Source organism: Zosterops lateralis, assembly GCF_965231275.1.
Source record: "Zosterops lateralis genome assembly, chromosome: W".
In the NCBI taxonomy this organism is placed as follows: domain Eukaryota; kingdom Metazoa; phylum Chordata; class Aves; order Passeriformes; family Zosteropidae; genus Zosterops; species Zosterops lateralis.
In genome coordinates, this window is record NC_139801.1 from 255,764 (window position 1) to 283,360 (window position 27,597).

Here is a 27,597-nt window from a genome sequence, read left to right on the forward strand (position 1 = left end):
TCCTTGGGATCTGCCGGGGGGGAGCTGTGCCTGCAGTGCCCTGCCCGTGGCACAGAGTGCCCAGCACAGGGGCCAGGGATGGGCAGGGGCTGCTCACATGGGGCTGGCACAGACACAGCCCCAGGGCTGCCTCAGCTCCTGGGCCAGGGGCTGCTCTCCCCAGGCACCTGGAGATGCCTCAGCCCAGACAGAGGCACCCACAGCCCCAAAGCCCCCCAGGAACAGCTGCCATGGCCTGGGAATGGCAGCTTGGGCTGTCTGCAGAGGGCTCAGACAGCAATTCCCAGTTCTGACCTCCCAGAGCTCCCACACAGTTCCCAGGTGTGTCCTGGCCACCCTAAATCCCCTCCCTTCCAGCCTGAGAACATCATCCATCAGCAGCATTAAAGCCCTCACAGAAATTAAATCCCAAGCAATAGCACTCGGGGATGCCTTAAAATCAAAGGTTTGAGTGGGATGGATTTTGTCTGGATGATGTCTGGGGTTTTTCAGGGAGCCAGCTGGAAGTGCAAAGTGACGGAAAGCTTTTGCAGGTGGGAATATCCGTGCTCCATGAGGCACTGTGAGGTTATTGCAGTGGGAATTGAGCAGGGAATTCAGGGCTGTGGGTGTAATTCATCTAAACTAGCAAAGGTGAGAGTGAACCCCAAACCTGGGCACCACACAGAGAACAATCTTTGTGCTGCCCTGTCAGCTCAAGCCCCTGCGCCGGGAAGTTTTGGGAGTCAAACATATGGAATTACACAAATCACAGCAACTGGTATCACCCAGAGGGACAATCCAAGTCCCAGACAATTCCTCTGCAATCCACTCTGGGGGAAAACACCCTCTGTCTGCCAGGAGCCCTGACTCTGTTTCTCCTACCAGCTCAGTTGGGCTTTAAGAACTTGAAATAATTTTGAAGCAAAATAAATCACTGTTTTCTTCTGGGTTTTTTTGTTGTTTTTTTTTCTTTCAGATGCTGGACTTGCTTCTGTGGATGTACACTGAGCTCTCGCTGCAGGAGACTGTCAGGTGTGAATGGCTGTGAGTTCATGTTCTTCTCCTGGGGAAGCAGAAATAATTATTAATTAGACTGCAGAAATGTTTTCCAAAACCTTTCCCCTTTCCTGCCGTTTGCTGGTAGATCTTCTGCCTTTGAATTTACAAAGCTGTTCCCTGATGTCATTTCCCCTGCCTGAATTCCTTGCAGCTCCTAGCTGGGAAAAACTGGGATGATGTCCTGGAGATGTCCTTAGGGGAGGACAGAGGTGAGATTTTTAGCTCTATTTTTCTAAATTTTCTAATTATTCTGAAATCATCTCTGCTTCCCCAGTAAGAAGCACATGGACTCACAGCCATTCAGACCTGACAGTCCCCTGCAGTGAGAGCTCAGTGCACATCCACAGAAGCAAGTCCAGCACCTGAAAGAAAAAAAAAAAAAAAAAAAAAAAAAAAAAAAAAAAAAACAACCCACACCACCAAACCCAAACCAAAAAAACCCCAAACCAAACAAAAAACCAGAAGAAAAAGTGATTTATTTTGCTTCAAAGTTATTTCAAGTTCTTAAAGCCCAACCAACCTTTGCTCTTTATTTTGATTGGGTGAATCCTGAGCAGTGGGCACGGGTCATGCCATTCATGCAGATGGGGGTGAGGCTTTCTGGGGGAAATCAGCTGACTTCCAAAATTCACTTCCTAGCCTGTACCTGGTGTGCACAGGAGAAAACCTCTTCCATGAAGGGATTTTGCTGCATGTGATCCCCTTTGCCCAGTCTGTTCCACATGGCTGTTGCCAGGCTGCAGCAGCACAGACAGACACAGCCCTGGGCTCCTTTGCAGAACTGCCTCTGCAGTGAGGTTTTCTCCAGGAGAAATCAAGGAATGGCTCATGGCAGGGTGGAGATTAAATTATCACAAAGGGAAGTAAAGGATAAATATTCCTGTAAGAGCCTTTGGGACCTTCTGGGCTGAATTGGGAAGGGGACATTCACTCCCTGCAATGTAAATGCACAACAACCTCCAACACAAAGCACAGACTGTCAAATGGGTTCTGACAGCACCGTTCTGACAAATCTCTTTGTCATTGTTCTTTTCAGTGACTTTTGCCATCAAACTCTGAAGCTGACAGGCCCAAAGGCTCTGTCCAGCTGCCCAGGAACAAAAGGATACTCCCAGAGATGAGGCACATTCCCAGCAAGGACTCCCAACACGGCACAGAGGCACCACTGGAGCTCGTGTGTGGGGCTGGCAAGGGCTGCCAGGAGGATGCAGCCCCTGGTCGGGTGACAGTGGCAGCAGCAAATTCCCACGGTCTGATGGCACAACAGAGAGACTAAGGCCAGCAATGCCCACAGGAAGTGCAGCTGCTCCCTGCCCTGCCACATCCCAGCAGGAAATCTGGGCAGATAGAAACTCCCAGAGTGCACAAAATGCAGCCTCTGTCACCCTGATCCTGCTTGAACTCAGCCTGTGGGTCCAGCTCCCCCTGCCCCCAGGTGAACACTGACCTGACCTGGATCAGTCTCAAACACAGCCCCAGTTCTCACCTCCAAGCTGCTCCCGGGGCTGCCTCACATTCCTGGCAAGGTGGGAAAGGTCCCTTTGGGCAGGGCTCTCTCTGTCTCCAGCACTGGGCACTGAAGGGACCAGGGTGCTCCAGCACGGACAGCCTGAAACCAGAGCAGATGCCTCTCGTTAGCAACAGGCTGGGGACAGGAATGAGAAGAAATCATCAGCCTGTGGGGCCGTGACTTGATTTTAGTCACAGAGATCACCCCAAATGTGAATTTACAGGCCTCAGGCGCCGGGGCTGCAGTACCGGGCGCGGTCCACAGGAGGGCGGCACTGCGGCGCTCCCGGCGCCGGCGGGACCCGCAGACCGGGAAAGCCCCAGGTGAACCCAATTCCTCAGACTTTGCATCCCTGAACTCCACGGCTCCTCATCCCAAAGGAACCCTGGCATTGCCTCTTCACCCCTACGCTGTTCCAGCAGCCACAGGTCGGCCCGGGCTGTTGGAAATGCCATTTCCCGGGGAGTTAACCCCAGCGGAGAGGCAAGAGGAGCCCCGTGCCCTGTGCCTGAGCCCACCCGCTGCCCGTGGGGCCGGGCAGGTTTCGGGGCGTTCTCTGCGTTCTCTGCTGCGCGATCGCTCCGCGGGGCCCCGCCGCCGCCGGGGCTGCAGTACCGGGCTGAGCCCACAGGAGGGCAGCACCTCCCGCCCTCCCCCAAAGCTCATCCCGGCTGGGCAAAAACCGGCCCCTGATTTCCAGAGCATCAGTGATCTCCTCAGTGGTCTCCGCTCCCCTGGAAAACCCGCCCCAGTCTGTACCGAGGTGAGCAAAAGTGTGGGGAGGTCAGAACCCTCACCTGGGCTGATGCACTTGGAGGGAGGTCCAGCTACAAAGGGAATTCTGGAAGCAGCCTCCAAAATGTTCCAGGATCATACCTTTAAATGGCTCCAAGGGTCAACAGCTCTGGTGCCAGATCAGCCCCTGCACGAGTCCCAGTGCTGAAGCCTCTTGGCTTTGGTTGCTTAAACACCAAAGCTTTTGGGAAAGATGGGAGAAATTTAGTGAACTTTCCTGTCCTGAAAGAGAGGAGAGAAAGAAAATTAAGTCTGTTGCAGATGTCAAAGCATTCTGGCTTTCACACTTCTGCTCTGATTGCTAACTGTGGGCTTTTATCCATGAGGGGTGACACCAATTCAAATATAAAACTGCCCTTTTACAGCATTTTTATTCCTAGCTATTTCAGACATTCAAAGGATGCTCATTTTTTCATTTTGCATTCTTTGTTTAATTTCAACAGAACCATTTTCATCCCAGACCCGACTTGTCAGTTATTCGGTCCTTTACTACTGGACATTTGCACAAAGGAAGGGACACCTGGGATGGCACAGCACAAGAAATCCCAAAGAAGCTCCTCCAAAGCCTGACAGAGAAAGGTTGAGACATCCTTTCCCACCACGCTCTTGGAATTCCCTCCCTGCCGCTCGCTTTGCTTCCAGCTTGGGAAGGTTTGTCTTGGGGTCATTTCAGCATCACAAAGGGCTTTTCCAGCCTCGGGGATCCCATGGGACGCCCAGTGCTGACCCAGCTGCACGGGAAGCTCTCACACACATCTCCATCCTGCCTGGAGTCAAAGCACTCCGGGCATCCTTGGAACAGGCAGAGAGCAGGAAAAAGACACGGCAGCCACACGCCTAATCCTGCTCTGTGCTTTCCCAGTGGGCATGAACACCACCACCTCCTCCTCATCCTGAGAGCTCCAAGGAAAATCACTATCAAGGGGGTCCATCCCCCGCAGGAGCCCTGGGAAGGACGGGACCCTTCCTAACCCCCCCCACGCCAGGATCCCCTTCTGAGGAGGGGACAGCCCCGACCCGGGGACAGCCCCACCCGGGGACACCGCAGGGCTCTGGGGACACCCCCGACCCCCGGGACACCGCAGGGATGTGGGGACAGCCCCGACCCCCGGGACACCGCAGGGCTCTGGGGACAGCCCCGACCCCCGGGACACCGCAGGGATGTGGGGACACCCCCGACCCGGGGACACCGCAGGGCTCTGGGGACAGCCCCGACCCCCGGGGACACCGCAGGGCTCTGGGGACAGCCCCGACCCCCGGGACACCGCAGGGATGTGGGGACACCCCCGACCCGGGGACACCGCAGGGATGTGGGGACAGCCGGGGACACCGCAGGGCTCTGGGGATACCGGCCCGGCGGGTGCGCCCCCGTGTGGCGACTCCTGCGAGGTGCGCCGGGCTCCGGCCCTCGGGGCTTTTTCTTTTTCCCGGCCCCAGGAAAAAGGAGAGGAGGGCGGGGAGGGAAGGGGGGAGATGGCAGGGGATGAGGAGGGGCAGGGGATGAGGAGGGGCAGAGGCGGGGGGCGAGGTGCCGAGGGCTTGGGGAGGGGAAGGGAAAGGCCGGGTGGGGGGAGAAGGACGGTGGACAGAGGAGGGCGAGAGGGGGAACAAAGGGGGTAGAAGGGCAGGGACAGGAGAGGAAGGAATGGGAGGTCGTCAGGTTTGGGGGGTGGGGGGAAGAGGGACGGGGTAGAAAGGGGCAGAGACAAGAGGAAGACGGGGAGAAGGAAGGAAGGGTTTGGGCGGGAGAGGATGGAGTTTAAGCGGGGGGAGAAGGGAGGAGAAAGAAGGGAAACACCGGGAGAAGGAAGGAGGGGTAGAGATGGGGAAGCCGAAGCCCCCGCGGCTCACCAGGGGAGCCGGGACAATGAACTCCTGCTCTCACCCTGCTCAGAGGGAGCAAATGGCATCCGAGCCATTTCCGGGGATTAAATCACCTCGGCCCCGCCCCGCGCACCTGTGCTGGGCCCGGGGCCCGCCCCTGAAGCCCCGGCTTCAGTACCGCCCCCCGGTGTGTCCCATCCCCGGTGTGTCCCATCCCCGGTGTGTCCCATCCCCGGTGTGTCCCATCCCCGCTGTGCCATCCCCGGTGTGTCCCCAACCCAGGTGTCCCATCCCCGGTGTCCCATCCCCAGTTACCGCCCCCGTTACCACCCGGGCTCTGCCTCCTGGGACTCCGAGCCCTGTCCCGACCCCCCAAATCCCACCGGTCCCACCAGAGCTCGGGAAATTTTTAGTCCAGCGCCAGCAGAGAACACTCATGGAGAAACCCCCAAAATAATGGGGATGGGGTCTGAGGGCAGGGGATGGTTTCTGCTGTAAATTAAAAACTCCTTGGGAAAAATAAAGCTGTGGAACTATTTCACAGCTTGATTTTTTTATTATTTCATTTACATTTTTATTTCACAGCAGCTAATTTCCTCAGTAATTGTAGTTAATGGAGTGATCCTTGTCTCCATGCTGCAATCACCAGTCATGCTTTTGGGGGGACTGTGGGCTTGGCTTGTGGGGCTGAAGAGCAGCTCTCAGAAGCTGCTAAGCCAACCAGTCTAGATTTAACTTTAGGAAGAAAGAAAAAGAATCCGACCAACAAAAACTTCCAGTGAGATGGCACTGTGTAATTCTAGGGGCCTGAGAAGGCTTTGAGGTAGGTATTAGTGAACCTGTTTTAAGAGAGGGAAAAGACAGAGCACACCAGGAGGAATGGTGGATTGTTAAACATAACTTGCCTCAGCTGCTGCCAGCCTTCCTCTGCCTGACACGGCACTGTGGCTTCACAGCCAAACAGGCCCAGCAGTCCCCGTTCTGATGTATGCATCAGACTTCACCACAAATCCTCCAGAAGACAAAACAAATTTTGGAGTATGACACTTCTCTCAGAGAATTCCATGTTAGAATCAGCTGTGCTCAATGTACAGGTCAGTGGGATGACCAGAATTTATTGATTTTATCCCCAGAGCCAAGCAGTCAGTCCAGCATTCCTGTCTACTCTGATGCCAGCCCCTGTCTTGTGTCCCAGCTTGCTCCTCAGATGGAAAAGGTCAGGCAGGAATGTCAGGAAGCGTATTTAACAGAGAAGGAATCCTGAACTGCATTCAGGTACTACCCCAATCTTCCTCAGGACTGGGACCATAACTGGCAGTGAAGCTTCTTCCCAGCTGGGTGATGCTGTACCCTAAGCTCCGCAGTGTGGCTGGACACACAGGTAAGGCTGGGGCTCAAAAACTGTTGGCAGTGAGGTGTCACCTTGTTTGGATGCTGGGGAACAGGCTGGGGCAGAGCTGCAGGTCAGTGGAACCAGCAGTGCTGTCACCATGTCACTGCACTGGGGCAAGCACAAATCCGTCACCTTTAATCCGCCACAAAACAGATGCAACTCAGACATTATAGATTAGGCATGCAACATGTCATAGGTAACAAAATGGATTAGATAGCAGTGTATATTAAATAAATCTTTGTAAGTAAAAAAGAAATCACAGAAACAATTGCTGAGGAACATGTCTGCAGGCTCAGGTCTAGAGCTGGTTGGGTTTTCTCTTACACAGCAGCAGCCAAATTCACCATGGACAGATCTTGCACCAGGAGGACATGTGCAGTGGGAAGGAGTAAAATCCCATTAATGTTTATGCTCAAGCCAGTCTACCTTCCCCATGGTACAGAAAGTGCCTTCAGAGTCGGTGCCGTTAGAAATGAACAACCCCAGTGTGAATTAGGTTCATTAGCAAGTGCACACAAACAGGAGCCAGAACAGAGCTGTGTCCCAGAGTGCCAGATTTCATTCGGAACGCCTCCACTGCAAACAGGAATGAGGAAAGGATGGAAAACGAATCACTGTACAGAAAGAATGACAGGGTTCAGCATGTTCTCCTAAAAGGCATAATGCCAACCCCAGCCCAGATGCTTTGTAGCACATGTACAGCTCGGCAGTAACGAGGCCGTTTCGGTACAACAGAGATCTAGACATGCTGTGTCAGGGCTCTGCTGTGCCTTGACACTCTTCTAGTACTTATACAAAAATGCAACATCCAGCCCTTACTTCTGGATACAGAACAACAGTGATGTGCTTCATGAAGAGAGTTGCTTTGGAGAGACAGCCCGTGGAGAGAAAGCTTCCAACAGAGCTTTCTCCTACTCTCCTAATGATTTAGGAACACAAGGCTCAATGTACTTTGAAAAATAAGTCTGGTATGAAATTAAGAAAAATGCTCATTTTTCCAAGTATATGATATTTAATTGTAATGAAATAAAATCTGAAAATGTCTAAATCAATTAGGAAGTAAACATGAGTTGTAATACTATACCTGTAAAATTATTAATTCCATTCATTGTCATTAGAAATTGTGTAAAATATTTATTAAGGGCTTTGCCTACAGAGGCACAACATAAATAGAGTAAGTCCTGCTGAAATGTGATCAGTTCGCAACTGCTGCGGGAACATCAGCAAGGCCACCCCCGGTGACAGTCCCGGCCTCGGGGCTCGGCCCCCGCGCGCCCGGGGTTTGCTGCAGAGCCAGCACTGGGCAGCTGCTGTGCCACAGTCCCTCCGAGTCCCTCGGGCAGGTGCCAAAGCCAGCAGAACGTGCTTGGAGAGGGAACGTGTGCTGCAAAGTTAATCCACCCCTTCAAACCCTTGGGCATTCTCCACGGCCATGAGGAGCTTCTCCCGCAGGTCCTCGAAAGATTCATACAGAGGTAAGTCTAGGCGGTTAAAGCTGGGAGGGACAAGGAAAGAGTCACTTCATAATCCATGGAAAAACAGAGTTTGAAAGAACTTTAAGAGGAGATTAAATAATTAGGGGTCTTGATTAAAAATGCAGCTTGTGGTCCACAGAGTTCCCTGCATTCCTCATACCTGCCCAAGGTGAGCTCTCCAGTAACTGTGCTGCCTTCCCTTGCAAAGCTGGAAGCAGGAATTTGGTAAGAATCACTCAGGAGAGGAAAAAAGCCAACAGAAAGCCCCTCACAGTAGTTAGATGATGGAACACAGTCTTTGTTAAAAGACTGATTTCTTGAGGTTCAGCAAAGATATTCTAGATTTAGAGGACAGATTCTTTGCTCTTTGGGTGGAAAAAACATTAAACATCCAGGAGAAAATCTTCCACAGGTAAAAGTTAGCAGAGAATTGGAACCCAAAGAGGATGGGTTGACTTTGGAGTGTGTTCAGGGCAGTATTGTTGTTTGTGCTTTTGTTTTCAGGTTTGTTTTTTTTATTAAAGCTCATTATTCTATAGAGTGATTAGTTTTATGGAAAGATCCCCAGTCTGTACTGATAGCCTATAAAATAGTTTTCCCATTCAGAACAATTTTTCTTTAAAAACCTACATTCCTGAAATGTAACAGAGCAAGACAAATTTGTACTAAATGCTTTCAATGTTTGCAAAATCTATAAAGCAGGGTTAAATTATCTTATAACCTTACATTTGTTTGAATTCTCCAATTACTTGTGGGCTTTCTATGGCTGTTTCTATGTCTGATGTCTGACTTGCTGTAGTTCATTACATCCTTACTAGGATGTGGGAAGTAAAATAATATCCTTCAGTTTCTCAGTTTGTGAAGGCACTGGGGACCCACAGGATCAAATGCTGTTTGATGCAGAGCTGACCATGGTCAGCAGTGTGTCCCCTATGGCAGGAGCAGCTCTGGAATTTTTGCTTTGGTGACTTACCAGGTGTGAGCTCGGGGCAGCTTATCAGGACTTCCCCACTGCTCTATTGTAAACAGCTGAGGACCATTTGAACCTGAAAATGAAAACAGTATGAAACACAAATTGCCAGACAGTATAGAGACTGCCTAAACATAATTTTTATCATGAAATGTTGGCATCAGTTGTGGGCTGGATTTGTCACCTGTAACAGGTACATTAAAGCAACACGAATGTGGTTCTTTCTTTCCAAGCCCAGTGAGCTGGTTTCTGAGCTTGTACAGAAGAAGTGAGAAGAAATGCCAAGAAAGTGAGCTCAGACATCAGCACTTAAAACTCAGTGCCACGTGGGGCTCAGAGTTTGGCTGGGCTCCCATCATGCCACCAGCAGCTCACCATAAAGTTCAGCAAATCCGTTCATAGGCACACGTGACGTCCCGGTCACAAACTGCAGGAGCCGGATCCGTTTCTCAGCATCCATCAGCAGAACAGCCTGTGGGCAAATGGACACCATCAGCCTTCTGCCCTGGCCCAAAGCCAGCAGCAATCACCAGCCAACCCCTCAGGAGGACAGAACGGGTTGTCTCCTCTCCAGGTCCCAGCTCTGGGCTGCTCTGGCAGGAGCTACACCTGCCCTCACCTGAGTGAGGTGGAAGCAAGTCCTGCCTCCAGCACAACACCCCCCCCATTATTAGCAGTTTTCGTGAGGAAAAATGACTGCAAAAAAGGGCAGTAACTTTCACTTACAGGACCAGAGGTGGTGCCCAGTCTTACCTTCCAGAACCACTGGATAACAGGATGATTTGGGCAGTAACCATTTTTGTAGATGGTGTGTTGTCTCCAGTCATTGACATCCACATCACCAAGGCCACACATCAGTAACTGCAGGGAAGCAGAAGGATGGGATGTTAAGGAGTGTGTGTCTCCCTGCACTCACAGGGTAACAAGGTGTCACTGCCCCTTCTGACCTGAAGGGCTCTGACCTTCAGTCATTTATGCACACACAGGGGGGAGTCTGAGCTTCTTCCCAGAGTATTCCAGTTACTGGAGAATGGCTGCACACTGCCATAATGTGACAGAACTTCCATGTGTTTGCCTCAAATGTGACTGGCAGAGGCAGGATGGCATTGATCCACTAAAGCTACTTCCAGGCTTTCAGAGGCACACCCCCAACCACCTTCCCTGAGTAAGTGCAGTTCTTTGCATGTCATTAATAGATCTATTAATTAGGAAGAAACATCTAATTTCCAACTCTGAGCAAGGCAGCTGTGTCTGCACATTCCCTTAGGGAGAGGGCTGGATGACTGAAGAGCCCAGAACATGGCACATCTGTCAGAGAACTGTCAGCTTGGGGCACCAAATTGACTCACCTCCAGTTCATTTTCATCAAAAATTTTAATCAGATCAATAGGAAGCAGTTCTGTGAACCCCTAAAAAGAAGAAGAGCAGAGTTAAAACTCTCATCCCATATAAATCCTAATTAAAAATATCAATGACCAAATTACTTCAAGCTCAAATAATTAACCTTGAAAGAGAATGACCTTATTCTCACAAGGGAAAGATTATATGTTCTTACACAAGATAAAACTGTAAAATCATAAAACATAAGTATTCTATTTGCATTCTGTGCTAAGCTCCTTGCTCCCTTTACACAGACACCAGTGGGTAAGAAATCTGCATTAGAAAAAAAAAAAATCCCTATTTTTGTGGAAGAAAGGAGCTGAAGAGCCTCACCTCCAGAAAGGCATTCATTTGCTTCTGCACTCTGTTGACAAACCGCCACTGGATGACCAGGCTGCAGAAAGAAACAAAACCCCATCAGATAAACAATCTCATTAGCAGGTCTCAGCAACCCCAAATGCTTTGAGTTTGTCATTTACAACTTCAGCAAGTTCAGGCAACTAAGCAGCTTTCACCAGTTGTTCCAATTTATTGGCTGGTGACTGATGGAATTCTGAAGAAACAAACCAAAAAACCCTGGTGACTATGACCAAATCACAGTGGGAATATTTTCACTCCTGTAGGTATCTACATGAGCAGACATTTTATTCTTCCAGAGCACTGAGTAATTAAAAATTCCCAGCAAAGTCTGCAAGCTCTGAGGAGAGCTGTCAGGACACAGCACCTCGCCTATGAATAAAGAAATAAACTGCAGCATCAAAGGGACACCTTGCTTTCAGTACCAGCCACCCACAGCACAAACACTTCACAGGTGGAGGCATAAAAAATCAATTCCAGGCATGGAAAAAATGAGGTCAAGGCACTGGAAATGAATTCCCAATTTGCATGAATGTAGCAATTTTAATGCCTTTCACCTTGGAGAAGGCCCTGATTTTTAAAATGCCAGCAGGTGTAAGTGAATTTAGCATTTTACATCCTGGTAGGTGGAAAAACTGAGAAAGCTGAAAATTAAATCTAATTTCAGATTTGGCCAATTTTTGGCAGGAACGCTGGCACTGGAATCCTGGCTCTGGTCTGTGACTGACAGAGGAGGACAATGGGATGAGGGCCAGGCTGGAGAGCACCTTCTGGCTCATCTGAACTTGAGCCAGGTGTTGGAGAAGCACATTTCCATGGGGGGGAATTTCAGGAGAACAAAGCATGTCATTTACTTTACTCTTTGTTCTTATATTTGGCTGGATATAACCAATGTTAACAATAAGATTTTTTTTTTTTCCAACAATCCCTGATGCTCTTGTGCAGTACAAACTACAGGAATTGCAGCAGGGTCAGCTGTAAGTACAACTGCTCTTTCATATCCCCAGGTGCATTCCATAATGATACTTACTCAATGTATTCCCGCTTGTTTTCATTTGTTACCATGATTTCGGACCCATTGGGCTTCAGGTCCACTTGATATGTCTGTATTTCAGAAAACCAAAAACCTGTTATTTGAGGACATCTTTGTCCCACTCTCCCTGAGCAGCATTTTACAAACAGTATCAGGAAATCATTAGTAAATTGATTTACACTTTTGAACAAACTTGTGCTGACAGAAGGGAAAACTGGCGGAGAGAAGATGGGTATTTACTAATAATTTTATTTAAATTATTATTTCTAATAATAATTTCATATATTAATATAAAATATAACAATGAAATATATACTTTAAATTTACAAAATTATGATAGTTATTATTTATAATAAAATAAGATAAATCACATATTGAAACTGCCCAAAGCCAACAAGTGTATTACAGAACTTCTCTATTCTGTGGCTTCAATACTCTCCCTAGTTCTCCATGTAATCCATAACCTTATGTTGCTTCAGGAAAAAGGCAGTAAGTGCTGGAAAGTGGATCAGAATGTCTTTTTGACAAGACATTGAGTACATGGTTTGAAATGTTGATGTCAGTTTTTATAAAAGGCTCTATAGTCCCCAGGTCCAGTTGTACCTGGAGCCAGGATCTAGGTCTCAGAAGTAAACAAAGGGAAGATGCTAAAAAAGATCATAAAAGTCTCTAAGCAAATAATTTTAATTTAATGTCTAGAACATTCTCATTTGTAATGGAGAAAGTTACCCACAGACTGTGACCCTTTTAAACCTGCTGCCTCTGTGACAGGCACTACAGAGAGGACCTCCCTGGCTTCATTCTGCCACTCTCCTCTGAGAACACCTTAAACCTCAGAAACCCAAACAGTCCGTGGGCTCAGAGCATGTCCCAGCTGGACTGTGGGACACCTTTATTCCTCTTTGTTGCAAGTATTTTACCCAGTGGCATATCCAGCTTGTCCCAGAGATGTTGTGGCTCCCTGACAGGAATGTGGCACCCCCAGTCCCAGCTGGAACACACCGAGGTGGAGCTGACCAGTGCATTCACCACCACGAGACTCTGCTCAGTACTGAGGTCCTTGTTGGCAATAGCCAGTCCTAAGATGTAAATAACCTTTACATACCTGTCCAAAGTTTTCCTCATCTATGCAAAACATGAGATCCAGCTCTGTAGGGTCGTTTTCCAGGATCCACTTTAGAGAGTTGTAGTATTCACTATCCTAGGGCAGATCACAATTAGGCAGTTTGAAAATGGGCAATTAGTGCAAAGTTCTAGAAACCCACCGGCCTGTGAGCACTGGCATGGGGTAAATGGAATCTTACCACTGACTCCATGTCCTTCAGCGTTATGGGCTTCCCCAGCATCATCTTGTAGAAAGGTCTGATGAAGAAGCCTGTGAGAGAGAGAGAGTGTTACCTGCCCTGCTCTGCCCCTGCACATTCCAGAGAGGCACCACCCCGGCATCTCCTGCTACCTCCTGACTGTAACAGTCCTGCAGCTGCAACACCATCAGAGCAGCTCATGTTTATTTAGGCACAGAAAGTCCCATTTTTCAGTTTCATCAATTATCCACTAACTACCATACTCCACTGACCACTCTAACATTAATGGCAGAGACACCCCAAAGCTGGGGAATTGAGCTCAGGACACTCTATTCCATTTAAAATCACTACTCCTCTCTCCAAGGAGTTGCCTAAAAACCAGGCTGGTGAGCTTCCTCTGCTCAGGACTCTTCTGCTTCCTCTGCTGCAACAGGACTCAGGAAAATCTGGTCAGTAATGTCTGCCTGGTTGAGATTTCAAAATGCAGCAGAAATTGCTATTAAATCATTCAGCAATAATTTTACATATCAAAATATGCTGCAGTTGACCCCCCTTATTTGGCTGCAGGTTTGCATGGAAATGACTGATACAAATTCCATGCTTTTCCTCTAGGGACAGTGCTCATGCTGGTTCTGGAGTTTTAACTTGAGTGGAGGAAAGAGCAAAGCTTTGTATGAAACCCGCTGATTGAGTAAGACACTGTAACTTTATGAATCACCATTCAAGTCTCAAGAGTGCCAGACCCAGACTGTCCCCAGACCCTGGGGCTCTCAAGGAGGTGCATTTCATTCCCCCCAGGCCAGAGGCAGCAGCAGAGCAGGAGCAGGACTCACCGTCCAGCAGCTTCCCGTGGTACACGGCCAGGCCGGCCACCCGGCCAATGAACGTGAAGTACGACAGATGGTCTTCGTTACAGAGACCTGAATTAGGATTAATCTGAAGTGTGTAGTTGTCCCTTTTTTGGGGAAAGAAAAAAAAATAGCTAAAGGACCAAGTCTTTAAATAAGCAGACACTCAGATATGTTAATAAATAACTTGTGCTTAGGGGCATCTCCCTTCAACAGCCTTGTGCGGCTGTGTCCAAGTCCTTTCCAGGCTGCCCCACCACAGAGCCACTGAGGGCTGACAGGGCAGCAAACCAAACCCACTGTGAGCAGGAGATGCCCTCTCTCCCTTGCACTAAGGAATTGCTCCAAGATTTTAAAGGGCAGTTTAAAGTTTTGGGAGGCCACTGCTGAGGAACTCCTGCAGTGTGAACGAGCAGCTGCATTCTGAGCTCGCTCTACAGCAGCGCTGCAACTCTGGGCAGCAGAGGAAAGGCTTTTCTGTGACACTGGTCCCTTCACCATTACTGGCCTCAGGAAACAGCACTTTTGCTGCCCTGGATGTTGTCTGAGCAATGGAAATGTTTTCTGGGTTCTCAAGGACGATTCCAGAGGCCCTCTGAAGGGCAGCAGGAACAGGGCAGTGGGGCTGCCCAGGGCACCCTGGGAAGGAGGAGCTACTTCTGCCCAGAGCAACTGTGTCTCTTATGCAAAATGCAATATATATCCCTTGAGAATACAAATATTTAATGGACACTTACGTTGCTGAGTATTCAAAGAGACCATAGTAAGGGTTAAACATCTCCTTGGACAAGAGAAAAAACCATTCTCTGGCCACACCTCCATAGTCAAGTCCTTTTTCTGACTCAAATTCAATCCAGAGTCTGGCTTTTAATACATCAGGTCTCTTCACAGACATGATTCTTCTGTAGGATTCCTCAAAAATGTTATTTCTGTGTAATTTCATCTCAAATCTGTTGGGTATGTCAGCCTGTGTCAAAGAAGATCAGATTATCCTTGTTAGCCTCAAGAAATAAGTCTTTGGGCAAATTACTGACTGGTAACAGCCCAGTGATAGATCAGACACCTGATGTTCCAGTTCCCCATGTTTTTATTTCCCAGTGCTCTCTCAGTCCACAGGTTGAGAGCATGGGGGGAACTGGGCCAGTTCCAGAACAGTGCTGCAGACTTCTGTGGTAAATATTTGATGAAAACAACCAAAAAAGTATCAAACAAACAAACCGAAAAAGGAGAAAGATTGACTGTGCTCTACTTTAAGGGCATTTGCATTTATCTAGAAAAATATGAGTCTTAAAGACTTAGAAAAGGTTTTTGTTGAGAAACCCATCAAATTCAAACTTTGCTTCGTGTTTTTGGTTCCTCCTTGAGCCCTTGAGGAGCAGCACAATGGAGTGACCTGGCAGGTGTGTCCTGCAGCCCCCCCGTGCTGGTTCTACTCACAGGTTTCTTTAACTTCTTGCGGAAATAGTCGTATTTCTGCTTGAACTCCCTGGAGTACGGCACTGCCTGTTGGGAGCAGAGGGAGCACGGGTCATTCCAGCCACTCAGCACTCTGATACCCACATATTGAAAAGGAATTGACAACCCTGCCACCCACACACTGTGCTATGGGCTCCCCTCAACCCACCCAGGAAGGACAGCAGCCAGGAAGACTGAAAAATCCCACAAATAACATCATTTTACTCTGAAAGATAATAGGACTTTACTACAGCCATTAAATAATCACTCTATGTGTTTCCTTTATTTAAACACAACATGAAAGGCAATTTAAGTAATTCTGTTTGTCATGGCACCAGAAATATTGTGATTGAAAGCATTCAGATGCATCCTTAGTGCTTCTGTGAAATGGATTAGCTCCTGCTTTCCCTTAAAAACCAACAAACAAACCACTGTCAGTCACTCAAGGGGACCATGATCATTTAATTTCTTTCCAACAAACTTTCTTAACAGTCTCTCTCATTTACACTCAGCATTTCTGGGGAGAGCCCTATTAGCAATTTGCACAGTGCTGTGTGTGAGGATCTCCAGTTTTAAATGCCTGATAAACTGGTAAATCCTTCCAAAAGCAACTATGGCCAAACAAGTGACTATTATTAATATTATTACATTATATATTACATTATTGATATTATATTAATATTAAGCAACTGGAATTACACCACGCAGCAGGCTCATCTGCTGTGTCCTGAAACTCTTAAAGGTCAGTCCCAAGGATTTATCCAGAACAAAAATGTACTCTTAGCACCAGACAACATCTTGGGATTGAAAGTCTGGTCACTCAGAATATCATAAAATGGCATAAACAGGCATAACTCAGCATAAAAACCAGCATAAAAAGTCAAAGAATCACTCTTTGATGTTTTTAAAATTTGATACTGAAGTAAAATGCTGTGGTTTTTTTTTTCTAAGGCTGATATTCTGAAACTTCTGTTTACCTGCAGGAGGTTTTATGTCTCTTAAACTGACTGACCCATTTTTTGCCTTTTTTGTCATATTTTGAATCCACATAGGCCCACCTCCCTTCCTCCCAAGTGTAAACAGCGTTTTATTGTCCAGAGATCCCAAAATAAATAGAACGATGTGTCAGCTCAGTAAAATCCTCCTGTCAGTAATGACCCAGTTAACGGGTAAATAGCAGCACCTCTCCATAGGCACCCCCAAACCCTGAACAATCTGGGAGGCTGCCAGAACTTGGTGTGACATTCCCAGCTTCTTCTGATTTAGGATGTGGACCAGCAGAGCTCCTGCTTCCCAGGCTGCCCATCCTTGATCTGGGGAGCAGGCAGGGCCTGCTGCTGCTCCAGCTGGACCCGAGTCAGAGCATTTAATGAAGATCCCACAGCAGTACTTACTGGGCCTGTGATGGCTGGGTTCTGCAGCCTGGGGTCTTCCCACTGGGTAATTTTATTATCTGCAAATAACAAAAGAAATTATCCCATGGCTTCTCTGGTACCACAGTGTGAATTTCTGTTGGTCTTTTCTCCCTAGCACTGCTCAGTTCTGTCAGGGTTAGCAAAGGCTTGTGTCCCCCACCCTCCCCAGTCCCAACACACTGTTTAGTTGAAAACATTCACTCAAAAACACAGAACTACCCCAGAACCCAGGGAATTTGCACTGCTTTAATGGCAACGTCTGCAGGAGCGAGTGAACATGTTCATTTGAACGTGGGCTGGGATTGGAGATACATGGCCTGACAGGTAAAGGAACCCAAAACTTTTGGCAGTGACACCCTAGGTTACCGTTTGGAAATCTCACACAGACAGCTGAAGTATCATACATCTAAATTTGGAGGGAATCACATTTTTCCTAGACTCTGATTTGATGAGGAAGTAAAGGGAGGCAGAACTGTCCTGTTTTGGTGCAAGAGAATCACCCAGTTATGGCCAACGGAGATACTGGCAGTGGCACAACACAGCCCAGTTCTTTCCATCTACAGCTTTGAAGAGCACCAGGAGGTGACAGGAAAGGTTCTACAGGACCATGGTGGGACTCCCCTTCCCTGCTTCCAGACAGCTGCTCCTCCCAAGATTCTGAACACGACAGAATCACAACAAAACAATGGTGTTGCAACAATAAGACAATGCTCCAAAGCCCATCCCAGGTGCCACCTGCAATGGAGAGGTGTTGGACACCCATGGCCTGCCATCCCTCTCTTTGTTACAGACACTGCTCTGGGATAGGAACTGGGTATCAGGAATCAAGATTGCATTTTCCATGTTTCTGGAACTGGAAAAGCCCTGTAAGTTTTGAGCATCCCAAGCTGGTTTAAGAGGGACTGGATCTGAAAGACGCCATTCAGCAAATGTTAACTGGAGAAAATTCTAAAGGATTGCAAGCACATTTCAAGACATTTGATCTATTAGTTAATTTAATAGTAAAATACTATTTAATTTCTCTTCACACATTCAAGCTATTTATCATTTATGGGAATGCTGGAGGGCTGCCAGCCTGAGCCCCAGGGACCCCAGAGATGCATGGAGCAGAGCTGCTGCCAAGGCAGGACACACAGCCCAGCCCTTTCCATTTTCAACCCTTACACTGGAATTCCTTTCTACAAAGTTCTCTGGTCACCTTCTTGACACCAGCAGCCACAATTCACAGTGCTAGTTTTCTGTGAAATCAGAGGTAACACAACTGGAAATGACCGACAGTGTGCCAGCTCTTTGCTCTCTGGACTTCAGAGCGTGCAATGACACCAACAAATCTAAGTCAAAGTTCCTTTTCAGAGTCTTACAGGGACTTCATACTAAAAATGGTGTTCCAGGGCTACAAGGGTCTGGCATGAACCTCTCCACCTGGAACTGCAGCTCAGGATTCTTCGTCTTATCCCAAGTGGGTAACAAACTCATTCTTTTTGAAGAACATTTTCAAGTCTCAACATTTTCAAAAAATTTAAAACTTTGAGTCTTCCCACCAATACAATTCTCTGTCATAAACCAGGCTCTCAGGCCTTAGAGGATCTCCTCTTCTCCCTGCCTTTCCAAGGGGCCCACTATTCCCCTGAAGTTTGGGACCCCCTGCCAGATACAGAACTCTCACAGCCAGACATTCCCAATGCTGATGGCATCAGAAAGGTTACCCCAGGTTGGATTTAGGCACTCCTGTCAACTGTACACCACAGGGTGAGAGAACTCATGACCAGGTGCTGGTATTTTTCATGCCTTTTTCAACCAAATTCTACTCATTATTCCCATTCTGAGAAACACTTTGCAATTCTCCTTACACAGCCTCTTCCTGCACACTGCAATGGCCATTGGCCAGAGTCACTCTGACTCCTCATCCCATTCCTCTCCCCCTCCTGCCCTGCTCTGCTGAACTAAGGAGTGCTTCCCCTAATTCCTTGTGTAAATCACTGATGCATATTGTGAATATCACCCTGTGCTGGTGGATGTGGACAGACTTTGTATCCATCCCCCTTGTCCATGAATCACTGGTAACTGTTCAGAAAATGGTTGCAGAATGTTGTTTCCCCTTCTGCTCCCTTCCAACAGGTAGGCAGCACGTGCCTGGGAGGCTGCCAGGAATGGCAGCACTGTGTGTGTCCTGCAGGGAACAGGAAACACCTCTGTGTCCATGGAAGGAGAAGTGCCTGGGGCAGCTGAGGGCCCAGAGAGGCAGGGAAAGGGGTTCAGTGTCACACACAGCCTCTGGTACCACTGGCACCCGTGTGCTGCATCAGTACTCAGAGTTCTGGTCCCTGTGTAACAGCAGAGGGGCTGTGCTGGCTGCAGGGGACTTCTGCAGTTTCTCCCGAGGATGAGAAAAACATTACAAAAATAGGACAAGCAGCATTGGAGAACTCTGCAGCAGAGTTACAAGATGTGGAAGGGAAGCAGGACATGGCCAGCAGCTGACTCTGCCAGACTTGTCCTGCTGGTTTTGTGTCCTGGCAGTGGCACAGCCCCCAGCCCTCCAGGCCCTCAGCCCAGCCACCACAGCAGTGCTCGGGTGCCAGGCTGGGATATCAAAGGGGCATTTGCTGGAACAGGCAGCATCACCAAAACCTTCCCTCAACTTTTGTGAAAAATGCTACATAAGCAGCTAAATCTACTCAGATCAAAAGAGACTAGAGGGAGAATTCAGATGCACATAAATTTTGTTTCCTAACAGTTACAAATTCTTTGAGGAAGTCTAATTAATGTATGACTTTAACATTCCATTTTAGGGACTAACTCATGCTCAAATAGCTTTAGGAGACTGAAAAATTAAAGAGTTTTAAGAGAGATTGGGAGGCTCAGCAGTTACACAAATGTTTTAATGGGACAGTTTTATCCTGTGACTCCTTAGTGGAGGCAGTTTAGAATCATTGGCCATAGTTACATTTCCAGACCTCTGTTGGGAAAAACAATTACAGAAGGGATAAAGGATAATAACTGTACTGAACTTTGGAAGAGGTTCATCAGGTGCTTGACAAGTGTATTATTTCTAATGTTTAGTTAAAAGCATTCATACCATTTCAAAATTGGTGTTACTTTAAAGGCAGTCTTAATAATGACTTAATACTGTCATCTCTGTGGATGAGCGTGGGAGTCAGTGATACTGAGGGACAAACCTAAATCTGCCAAACTTGGGTAAGTTTAATTTTAACTCTCTGTGCACCCTCCTCTGATGGTTATGGGAGTTAGCTATGGCTGTGAAGAAATGTCCCATTTTAAGTCTTAAAATCTTGGAAAAAAACAACCAAAAAAAAAACCAACCAAAAGAAAAAAAAAGCAAGAAGACCCAGCCCAGCTTTTTTGGGCTGCTTTGTTTCCAAACACCAACAAAACTCACACAGCAGTTCTGAGATGCTCTAGGAAGACATCTACAATGAAACATCACTTACACTAAAACTCCACTAACAGAACTGGAGAATATTAATGGGCTGGTGCAGTTTCACATGCTCTAAATAGGAAATAAGATCAGAATCAGCACTGCCACAGACCTGAAAGCAGAGGAAAGTACTTCTCAGTGCTAATTGCTCCACTGCCTATATGTGGAGCTGTGGCTACAGGATCTTTTCTCATCTTATTTTCTATTCCTAGTGTGTATTTTAATTTATTAAGTGCAAATAAGCCATGGGATCATCAACAACAACAACAACAAATCCAAAATATCAACAAGAACAAAAGAAACCACAGAGAGGAAATGTTAATGCTTCACAAGTCAGAGAGGGACAAAGCTTGATGAGCCAATTAAAGCAAGCTTCCAGTGAATGTACAGTACCGTAGGAGGGCACTAAGTCTCTGGTATCAATGTCTCCACATATCAACACCTGGCTTCCTAAATGAAGAGTAAAATCACAAAGCTTTCACTTCAATACTCAGTACCTCCCTTTGTCTATTTGCTCTAGTACCTGAGTGCTTACTTACTATGGTCTATATAAAACGTTCTTCCATCCAGGTGTATTCTTTCCTCCCAGCCAGGCTGGAAATGGGAAATAAAAACAAAGAAAAGAGAGAGTAAGTGAAATGGTATCAGCCTCACACAGCCTGAAGCAGTGCACTGTCCATACCCCCTGGACTTGTCTCAAAGATGTTCATGAGTAGGAAACCCCAGGTGACCAGATGCATAATGGCAAGGCCAGAAATCCAGGCAGACTCAGACCTAGATCTTATACAGGTGACTGCATCCTGTGCAGGGAATATTTTTTTAAAGCTTGGAAGTGGAAACCTCTTGCCTCAGGATTCCCACCCATTTCCTGCTATGAGCACACAATCACGGAGAACAGATGGTCCATCGTGGCTTGGTTTAAAGCTTCTGCTCCTACTTCTGAAAGCCATGTGGGTTACTTACTGTAAATGTGTAACCCAGGCTCCCTGTACAGTGGGACAAGAATGTCCTAACCTAGTCCTCAGTGCTTTCCCTTTCATCTGTTCCCTTTTCTCATGTCCCAAGCGCCTGCAGTGCAGAAAGGAGAGCGGATGGCAGGCTGTAGGGACAGGCAATGCTGGCCAGCCTGGGCTGCCAGAAAATACAGAGGAGAAATTATTTCACTTCAGTCTTGCTGGAGAAACTCGTGTTCAATTCTGTAGTCATCCCAACCTCACTCCAAACCAGGAGGTTTAACTGAGGTGAAATCTGTTACTAACGATCTGTTGCTAGTGACAAGTCAGGCTACCCTGGTTTCACTGCATGTTCCACTCCTTGCAGTTACCAGAACAAATTGTAATTGGCCCTTCAGTGCCTCCAAGGTTAACCCACACCCCATGTACCTTGTCAACTGCAAAAGCACAGCTGTTTCTAAAGCCAAAGAGCATTCCCTGCTGCTGTTACCAGGAATGTGTCAGCTTTCATACATTATTCTCTGCCTTTAAGGTCTGGGAGTATTTTAAAAACAAAGCAAAGCTCTGCATTTGACATGTCTTTAAATCCTCATTATACTTTGATGACAAGTATGGCAAAACTTCTGCCATTAAATGGATTATTTGCTCTGCAAAATATAGAAGTTTCATTGAAAAATCAAAATTTATTCTGATTTCTAAATGCTGGTGCACTGATAGAGCTTGCTTGGCACAATCTGCTCTGTTTTCCCTAAGCAGTAAATAATTATCTAAAAGAGATACTGCCCAGGTAAGTGTGTGCAGAGCTCAGCCCCTCAGCAGCACAGAAAAAGGCCATCAGTTAGAGCCTCCTGGGCTGGCTCTGGAGGGCCTGGCAAGCCCCAGCACACAGCAGGGCTCCAGAGCCTCCAAGGAGGGCTCCAGCAGCCTGTGCCCAGAACAGAGCTGAACCCTGGCACAGCGGGTGGAGGTCAGAACACAGGCACAGCATCACTTACAGGAAGAGGGCCCAAGTCATTGGGGTTCAGAGACGCTTTGGATCTCAAATGCACTGGAAACTTCAGCCGTGGATCCTCCTGGAACATAGGTATGTAACTGTGAATCCAACAGATCAAGGCAGATCTACAAAGTCAAGCAAGACTTATCTAGAAATCCTCCTACAATACATCATTCTTTTATTTCTGGAGAATAAGACAAAACATGCCTTACTAGGATTCCTACAGCGCAACGAATTTTCCAATGCTGAGTGAGTTAGGGTGATGTAAGACCCGACTCCATTAAAGGTGTGCTATGTCCAGGGATATGGTTCAAAAGCCACAGGCCTGTCCTTAGGATGCCTGCACTCCACAAGGGCTTTTACATCCACACGCACACTTGTGGCTCTTAAAAACACCAGGACGAGTGCCCTGCTGAAGAGGGGCACACACAGGAAGACAGAGATGTGCCCAGGGCCCCGTGGCCCGGCCGCAGAGCCCTTACCCAGGTGGTGGTCTTGGTGTTGTGGTCGATGAAGAAGGGGCGGCCGTTGGGGGCGATGCGCATCTCCCAGCCCGGGGGCAGGAAGCTCTGGGCCCCCTTGTGCTGGGGCTTGGGGGAGTTGTAGGGGGACGGCTGCGGGGACTGAGGGTTGGAGAGGGTGTCCTTCACCGCCCTGCGCACCGGAGAGTCCTTCATGCCCTGCGGAGCAGGAAACAGCACCATTGCTCACACGGCTCTGGGGCTGCACAGCCAATCCAACTTGGCTCCACAGCAAATAGCTTCTCGTTCCAGATGCAATTCATACTAGAATTAAATGCTGGGACTGATTTACTAGAAGTTAATTAGCTCTATCTGTGCCTTCTAACATGCTCAGTCTTTTGCTGTGAAGGACATGGTGTTCTGTGCCTTCCTCTGCAATTTACACCTGACTGTACCTTCCCCTGCACCTGCCCTGGATGTGTCCATATTTCATTTTACCAAGGAGAAGACAAAAGCAGTGTTTTGTGCTTCGGGGGCAATGTATCTCATTTACAAGAAAGCCTTTAGGCTGTGTGAGCCACAACTCTTCAAACTCTTAAGTGTGAAGAGGAAATCTGAAGAACTGCCTCTCTTCAGCACAGTCATGAGTAGCTGAGGCAAGAGTTTGAATCACACCGTCAGAAGACAAACACGCACAGGCTTTGATTGTGTGAGGAGCCACTTCAGCTATTCTTTAGCCACGTCACAGAGCACATCAGTCCACAGCATTTGGAATTGCTTTGAAAGAGACTTAAAAGAAATGCAGGCCCTGTTTGCAGGACAAGGACTGAGGGAGGGCTCACCTCGAGCGGTGCTGACAGGGTGACCGTGGGGGAGCTGAGGCTGCGGGGCCGCCGGATCTGCGGCTCGCTCAGGTGGTTGCTGCTGCTCGTGCCCGGCCCCACCATCCCGTCCTCGGCGAGCTGTGCCAGAGCAAAGCCAGGTCACAAACATCACAAACACTGCCCATGCCCATGCTAGAACTGATGTCATTGTTATCATCATTACTGTTCTTCTTAACTATATTTCCTTCCGGGCCAGGTATTTAATGTAATTCCACTGGAAGGACCAAGAACATATGGTTCTGTTAATGGCTTGAGCCAACTTTCAAATTCAATCCAAAGAATACATTTGCTTCCTTTTAAGAGCTCTTCTGCACTTCTGGAAATTCCTTCCCTTGCAGCAATCACCTTAACCTGTGCCTTGACACAACTAAAGGAAGTAACCAAAACCATCCCAAATTGCTGCAGCTTTTTATGATTCATCTGTATTGTCATGACAAGGATGACTTAGGGTTTTTCCTTTAAATTTCTTATTTCTGGAAGCTGCTTCCACTGTAATGCCCCTCAGCCAAGCCAAGTGTTTGCCCCCCGGATGCAGCCCGGTACCTGCATGATGGGCCGTGTCCACGTTGTGGTCCGGTTGTTGTGGTTCACGTAGTAGGTCCGGCCCTTGGCGTCCTTGCGCTCCTCCCAGCCCGAGGGTAAGCCAGGCGTGGTGTGCACGTAAGCCACAGAAGGCTGCACAGGCAAGAAATCACTGAATTCTTATTTTACAATAGCTAAAAAACATTTCAAAGTCTGTTGTTTGTAAAAAAAGGCTATTTGTTGACCTACGCTCCTGTTAATCACAACAACCATATGGAAAAATCCAGTTTCTCATTTAATTTAATTCAAGCTCTTTGTCATGTGCCTTTGAATCAAATAATTTTTTTTTCCCAAGAGATCTTTTGGGTCAGTTTGACACAGATTCAACAAACAGACAAGTTTATATGCCCTCAAACATTCTATTTTGCTACACATAATGACAAAAAGGAACTCTACATTTTAAAGAGTTTTTCTTAAAAGGCTGAGGTTTCTTCCTTCTACAGGATGGATAAGAATTAAATAACCATGCACTAAAGATCTCCCAAGTCCTGTTCTCTTCATTACCCCAGGGTGTCTTGAATCAGTTGCCAGAAACTACTGCGGGTTTGGAAAGTTAATTTTAACCATTTTGCTGTGTCACAAATGCTGCACTCAGGGCTCTGTATCTCAATGACATGAGATAACCCCAAGATGGAGCCTCAACTTCAGCATGACAAAAACTTTTAGGAACAGCTCCACAAGTTCTAAGAGAAGCATCCAGGTAACAGAAGAGTCATGTCCTGTTGCCCACAGGAACCGTGTCCCTGAGTGTAGCTGACATTCTCCTGTGTCCTTCCTGTCCCCAAAATACTCAAGCACGAGTTCATACACATCAGCTGGGAACTGGAACCAAGCGGGATGAAGGAGCTGCATCACTCAGAGGCTGATGCACAAGCTCTGGGGTTTTGCCATGAAGCAGTAAAGGCCTCTGAAGGCTCCTGCTGGAATCCAGGACACATTCTCTTCCTACCCTCTATATTCCTTGCTCCAGAGCAAGAGAATTAATTTAATTCCTCTTCTTGCTTCGCCTGTCAGACCTTTCCCAGAGCAAGTGCCAAAGGCAATGCAGGTGCTGTTTAAGAGCAGAGCACAGCTGACACAAGGAACTGGAGAACTGCAGGGATCATCAAGAAAGGAAAGGAGAAAAGACACTGGATGGGTCAGGATGCTGACATATTCCAACAGGGGATAGAAAAGAGAGGGAAAGGAGATGTAGAATCCAAGGACAGACCCTCTGACTCATTTCTTTCCCTCCTCAAGAGCCAAGGGCTGTTTTCCCTATGCTGGTTCACAGAGCTGGCAGGCAATGTGAACACCTTGCCCAGGCTGTGCCAGTGGCTGCCAATCCATCAGTCAGGGCTGCAAACACTCCACAGTGTCTCAGTTACAACTCATGTGGGGAGAGGAGAAGGACACTGCTTCTGGGCCTGAACCTGTGGCTCCTGCTCCAAGGAAGGGGTTTGCAGGGATTCTGAAGGCAAAACCAAGGTGACCAGAGACTTCCACTGCTGACAGGTTGTTCGTCTGCAAGCCTCAGGTGCCCAAAGAGCCAAGAGCATTCAGCCTTGGAAGACAAAGGATTGAGACCACAAATCCTGTCTAAATCCCAATTCCTCCACAGATCTGGGACTCTGGGCGTAAATGCTGAACTAAGACAAGGGGGGGATTAGTGACTGCAGCATGGGGAGGTAAAACATCTTGGTACAGCTGCACTAATGATGAGTCACTGACGTTTGAACTCAGTTGTTTGCAGGAAAATATTAATATTTTGCTCTAAAAAGTCTAACCAAGACAAGATGCTCTGCCAAGGAAGTACCACTGCAGTGCAGGCTCATCTAGCACAATTAACTAACACTAATGAGTCAGGCATTTTATTTAGACTTTGCTATTTGCAGGTATGCTCCTCCAAAATTAAAAACCAGTGAATACAGACAGTATTACAGAAGGATGCATCAATACCCAAAGTAAGATTTATTTTTTTCCCAGATGTAAAGAGCAATTTATACCAAGTAAAAATTAAATTTCTTTCTCTCAAACAAATTCTCTAGGAGGGCATAAATTCATAAAAGCTATTTGTTATAGTTACTGTAAATTATTTCAATGAAATAACTCACTTCAGACTGGGAGTTAATTAGGTTAAAGGTTCAATATATCTAATTTGGTTAAAGTTCAATATAGATTAATCCCACTGTCAGCAAGGCACATCAAGAATTTTATGGGATGATCAGACTACAGTCTTGGACTGCTGAGGAACTGCTGGAAAATGAAACTGGCATTCAGTAAGACCATTAAGAGCTCTGTGCTATATCAGTGTAGCCCCAAGGCTCTCAAATTAAGACCAACTTAAAGAACTAAAATTAAGTAGTCTAATGGAGAGTAAGAGAAGACAGATACAAGATGCAAACAGAGCTACATGTACAATGATTTGATGTCTCTAATCACTGCTGCTTCCAGTATCCCTTTTTAAAGAATTAGCTGTTGTAGCTTTTATTTTTCAGGAGCCCATGGCATTTCCTTAGTGCACAGCTTTGTCATAATTCAATGGCACATCCATGAGTCCAACTGCAGTGTTTTGAGAAATTTTGAGAAAATACAAGACAAAAATATGTAAGTTTTCATTCAATAGCGTATTTCATTCAACACATGGCTGCTCTGTGGAAACAAAAAAGTTCCTCATTGTACAAGACCTAAATGTCCCCCCATTTTATTTAGAGATAGTGCTTGATAAAGAGTTTTATTACCGTTGGCTCCTCTCCCCCTGTGACAGTTGAAGAACGAGCTCTCCTAGAGGGACCATTCTGCTGTTAAATGACAATTAACATTACACATATTTACTGAAGAAGGTCACAGGTTACTGTCACATCCTTAGGAGCAAGGCAGCAGACACATTTACCAAGGGAGAGTGGTTAGATAATTGCAAAACTGAAATTTGTCAGTCGCTGGTAACCAAGCCAGAATCCCAGAGGAGTTAGGAAGAACATGTACTTAGTTGCCAGAAGAGAAATGATCATTAGCTCAGGAAGGATGAAATGTGGTTAAGATCAGGTAAGATGATGTTTTGGAGCAACGCTCTCAGTGCTGCTGATTTGAATATGTGCTCAGGAAATGCGTGTCCCTCAAGAAGCAGGAGAAAGGCCTCCCCAGCCCCAGCCCTGGCTCCAGCAGTGCTAAACAGCAATAAAGCAGCACAGCAGCCCTTGTTCCCCTGCAGTCAGGCACAAGGAGCAACAGCTGAGGCACGACTGCACTGGGGGCCACCCCACTGCTCACCCCCAGAGCCAGGGACATGCTCCAGCTACACTAAACAACTGCTACAGCACAGGAAAAATCCAGCCAGGAGAAAACCTCCGTGGTTTCTGGAAATGTTCACCCCAGAGCAGCAGAGAGAACAAGCAACACAGAGACAGCAGCTTTGGTAAGAAACTTCTTGGTATGCACAGCTTTTCTATTAGCAGGTTCACATGGAGCAGCATATTTATAACTTCTAAAAAATGAAGGAAAAACT

At 47.2% G+C, this 27,597-nt stretch overlaps 1 protein-coding gene across 9 annotated transcripts in view; it reads right to left on the reverse strand.

Moving 5' to 3' along the window:
- Positions 1-5,734: 5,734 nt before the first annotated feature.
- LOC310922202 (E3 ubiquitin-protein ligase NEDD4-like) overlaps positions 5,735-27,597 on the reverse strand; it is an 86,995-nt gene continuing 65,132 nt past the window's right edge. For 3 of the 9 annotated variants that reach the window (XM_083882637.1, XM_083882635.1, XM_083882634.1), the window contains exons 13-31: positions 26,834-26,893; positions 24,075-24,206; positions 23,490-23,609; positions 22,669-22,866; positions 22,188-22,265; positions 20,779-20,833; positions 16,780-16,838; positions 15,368-15,433; positions 14,668-14,897; positions 13,916-14,037; positions 13,083-13,153; positions 12,884-12,979; positions 11,776-11,849; positions 10,722-10,782; positions 10,358-10,417; positions 9,762-9,869; positions 9,384-9,480; positions 9,012-9,084; positions 5,740-8,058 (exon numbers count right to left, since the gene is read on the reverse strand). In XM_083882637.1, the coding sequence (XP_083738763.1) occupies positions 7,956-8,058; positions 9,012-9,084; positions 9,384-9,480; positions 9,762-9,869; positions 10,358-10,417; positions 10,722-10,782; positions 11,776-11,849; positions 12,884-12,979; positions 13,083-13,153; positions 13,916-14,037; positions 14,668-14,897; positions 15,368-15,433; positions 16,780-16,838; positions 20,779-20,833; positions 22,188-22,265; positions 22,669-22,866; positions 23,490-23,609; positions 24,075-24,206; positions 26,834-26,893 (1,863 nt within the window). In that variant the 3' untranslated portion in view covers positions 5,740-7,955. Of the gene's footprint in view, positions 8,059-9,011; positions 9,085-9,383; positions 9,481-9,761; positions 9,870-10,357; positions 10,418-10,721; positions 10,783-11,775; positions 11,850-12,883; positions 12,980-13,082; positions 13,154-13,915; positions 14,038-14,667; positions 14,898-15,367; positions 15,434-16,779; positions 16,839-20,778; positions 20,834-22,187; positions 22,266-22,668; positions 22,867-23,489; positions 23,610-24,074; positions 24,207-26,833; positions 26,894-27,597 lie in introns of all 9 variants that reach the window. The other 6 variants (XM_083882638.1, XM_083882636.1, XM_083882632.1 and 3 more) reach the window with 5 other exon arrangements.